The following is a 2,317-nucleotide window of genomic DNA, read 5'->3' as shown; positions in this document are numbered from 1 at the left end:
AAAAAGCAGCCACTCCTCCCACTTGCTTATTATTTCATCAATATTTTTCTTTTAGTTTCAGTTATTTATAATCTGTATATTTGACATGCAGAGTATCATTTTAAACTTAAGCCAGTCTTCTACCCATTTGCTGAAGCCATCTAGCGACTGCATGTATCCATGGTAATGTTCATGCACATGTAAGGGGTGTTCGGCGTCTGCGTGCATGAAATATGAGTGGCAAAATTTAGGCAATTGTAGCACGTATGTAGCAAATATTGTAGCACCACATGGTAAAAACTCACCTGATCAGCTGTTAAATTGAATATTGAAACCCCCTGAAATCAGAGCACTTTACTAATTAAGCTAACAATATCATATTTCAATATATGGTTATCATATGTTCCTGGATTATTAATATTTCCTGGGTTCAAATCACATGGCAAAAAGATTTTTCTTCATGACTAAAAAATATTTTCACTCCATGAGACCTAGTCTAATAAAAGGCATCATTTATTAAAGAGGGCTCCTAAATATCAGCTGATCTTTTATCAGATAATTGTATGTCTTTAATTTAGAGCAGTTAATTCAGTGTACATAATAAGCCTATATTAAATTTGTTTAGTCACATACCGTGTTTGTTTTATATTTCCACGTGACTGCTGGATTTGGTTTACCAACGAACTCGCAAATGAAGCTAGCATCCATTCCTTCTACCACACGGACATCAGTTGGATCTTTTGTCACATCTGGTACAACATCTGGAAGACAGAATTCAACAATTAAACCAACATTCAAAATTTATCTGTTTATAAGTTTTATTAAAACAACAATTCATAATAGAAAAATTGAAAAGTTGGTAATTTTGTTTTACATTAGTCAAGTAGAAATAAGTTGCTATTGGTACTTTTCTAATTGTCTAATTTAAAACTTACTTAAACAGTAAATTAAAGTAACACAAATATATGTGAGTAGATAGATCAGTGGTAGCATCGCCATTTCACCAATTTGGTGGTCATAATTCCCCAACAGATGGGCCACATCATCCTTGGTCTTTAACCCAAGGAGGTTATTTTTCCTCTATGCCTGAAAATGGCATTCTTATGTCAGCTGTCCACGGATAAGACTATGATTATAATTCAACTTTTCCTGACAAGACTTTACCGTGATTCCCGGCTGGGCCAGGTGTCTTCCACAGTTGGACTAGGTGTCCCAACCCTGGGAGTTGGGGCCTGTTTTTACTGACTACAAAGAACTGTTTCTAAGAGCCGTTCTTTTCAAGAATGGTTTTTTGTGGCAGTAGAAACGGGGCCCATATAAAAAGTAACCTTTCATTTTAGGGTGCGCGGAAGCAATACCATGCCCAGCACAAAAGAAACCATTTCTTGTGACGTACTTTTTAGCTGCAACATGAATAGCATGCCCAATTTGACCTAGTTCAACTTTTGGTGGTAGGTGTGTCTTCGACCTCCATGGTCTTCCCCTGGACTTCTCACTGTCTTCATTTTGTTGCGTCAACAATGAATGCAACTGCTAACATTTTTCTCCTTGTTGTCCGCCGTATTCTTAACGGATGCCAAACCAGTTCATTCTGCATGGAATTCTGGTTTCTCGCTGGTTAAGTAAAATTAACATAGCTGACAGTAGGCAAAAAAAATCACTCAAACTTGGAGGAATCATTATTTCAATCGATGTGAAGCATGCGAAATCTTGTTGGAATACACCAGCTTTTTTAACAGGTCAATGTGAACTTCCGGTATTTCGATCGCATTCTGGGTAATATTGACGTCATGTTGAGTATCAGAAATGGTTTTATGTGGAGGGAAAATTCAGTTGCAACGCGATCCTAACCTTGGTAATCCGATTACCAACCAATAATAAGAGAACCGTTTCTTTCGCGATATTCAGTAGAGATACGCCCACAGATACAATATTGTTTTATAGTACTTACAAGTAACCTTGTAGGTAGCCTGGTCTATGTATATTCCATAAGCATTGGATATGTAACACTGGAAAACTCCGGATCCATTGGGATCAGCATCTGGTATAGTAATTGTCTTTCCATCAATTATATATTTAGTATTATCAGCTGTGAAGAAATATCACATAAAATTATAAAGAAATAAATACATTTTTTTTCATTAAACAATTTCATAAGGTAAATAATAAAAATCATTTACAACTAAACTTTAAGCCACTGATATTTATAGCATAATTACTATGCTTAAGGCTAAGCACAACCAATTAATTCTATTTTGATTACTATTACAGACAACTAATGCTATTTTTGATTACGGTACTATTACAGGTGTCATGTTTTAGACAAAGTTTGTTACTA

At 35.5% G+C, this 2,317-nt stretch overlaps 1 protein-coding gene across 1 annotated transcript; it reads right to left on the bottom strand.

Moving 5' to 3' along the window:
• Positions 1–585: 585 nt before the first annotated feature.
• On the bottom strand, positions 586–2,068 carry LOC117109194 (protein sidekick-1-like; the record flags this gene model as incomplete). Its single annotated transcript, XM_033251450.1, has 2 exons — positions 586–740; positions 1,931–2,068. Coding segments are annotated over 2 exons (278 nt in total), but the record flags the coding sequence as incomplete, so codon positions are not given.
• Positions 2,069–2,317: the final 249 nt, after the last annotated feature.

Source organism: Anneissia japonica, unplaced genomic scaffold (assembly GCF_011630105.1).
Source record: "Anneissia japonica isolate Jap-2015-1 unplaced genomic scaffold, ASM1163010v1 scaffold165731_len4125_cov184, whole genome shotgun sequence".
Lineage (NCBI taxonomy): Eukaryota > Metazoa > Echinodermata > Crinoidea > Comatulida > Comatulidae > Anneissia > Anneissia japonica.
Note: the sequence above shows the minus strand (reverse complement) of the source record. Positions and strands in the feature narration are given on the sequence as shown.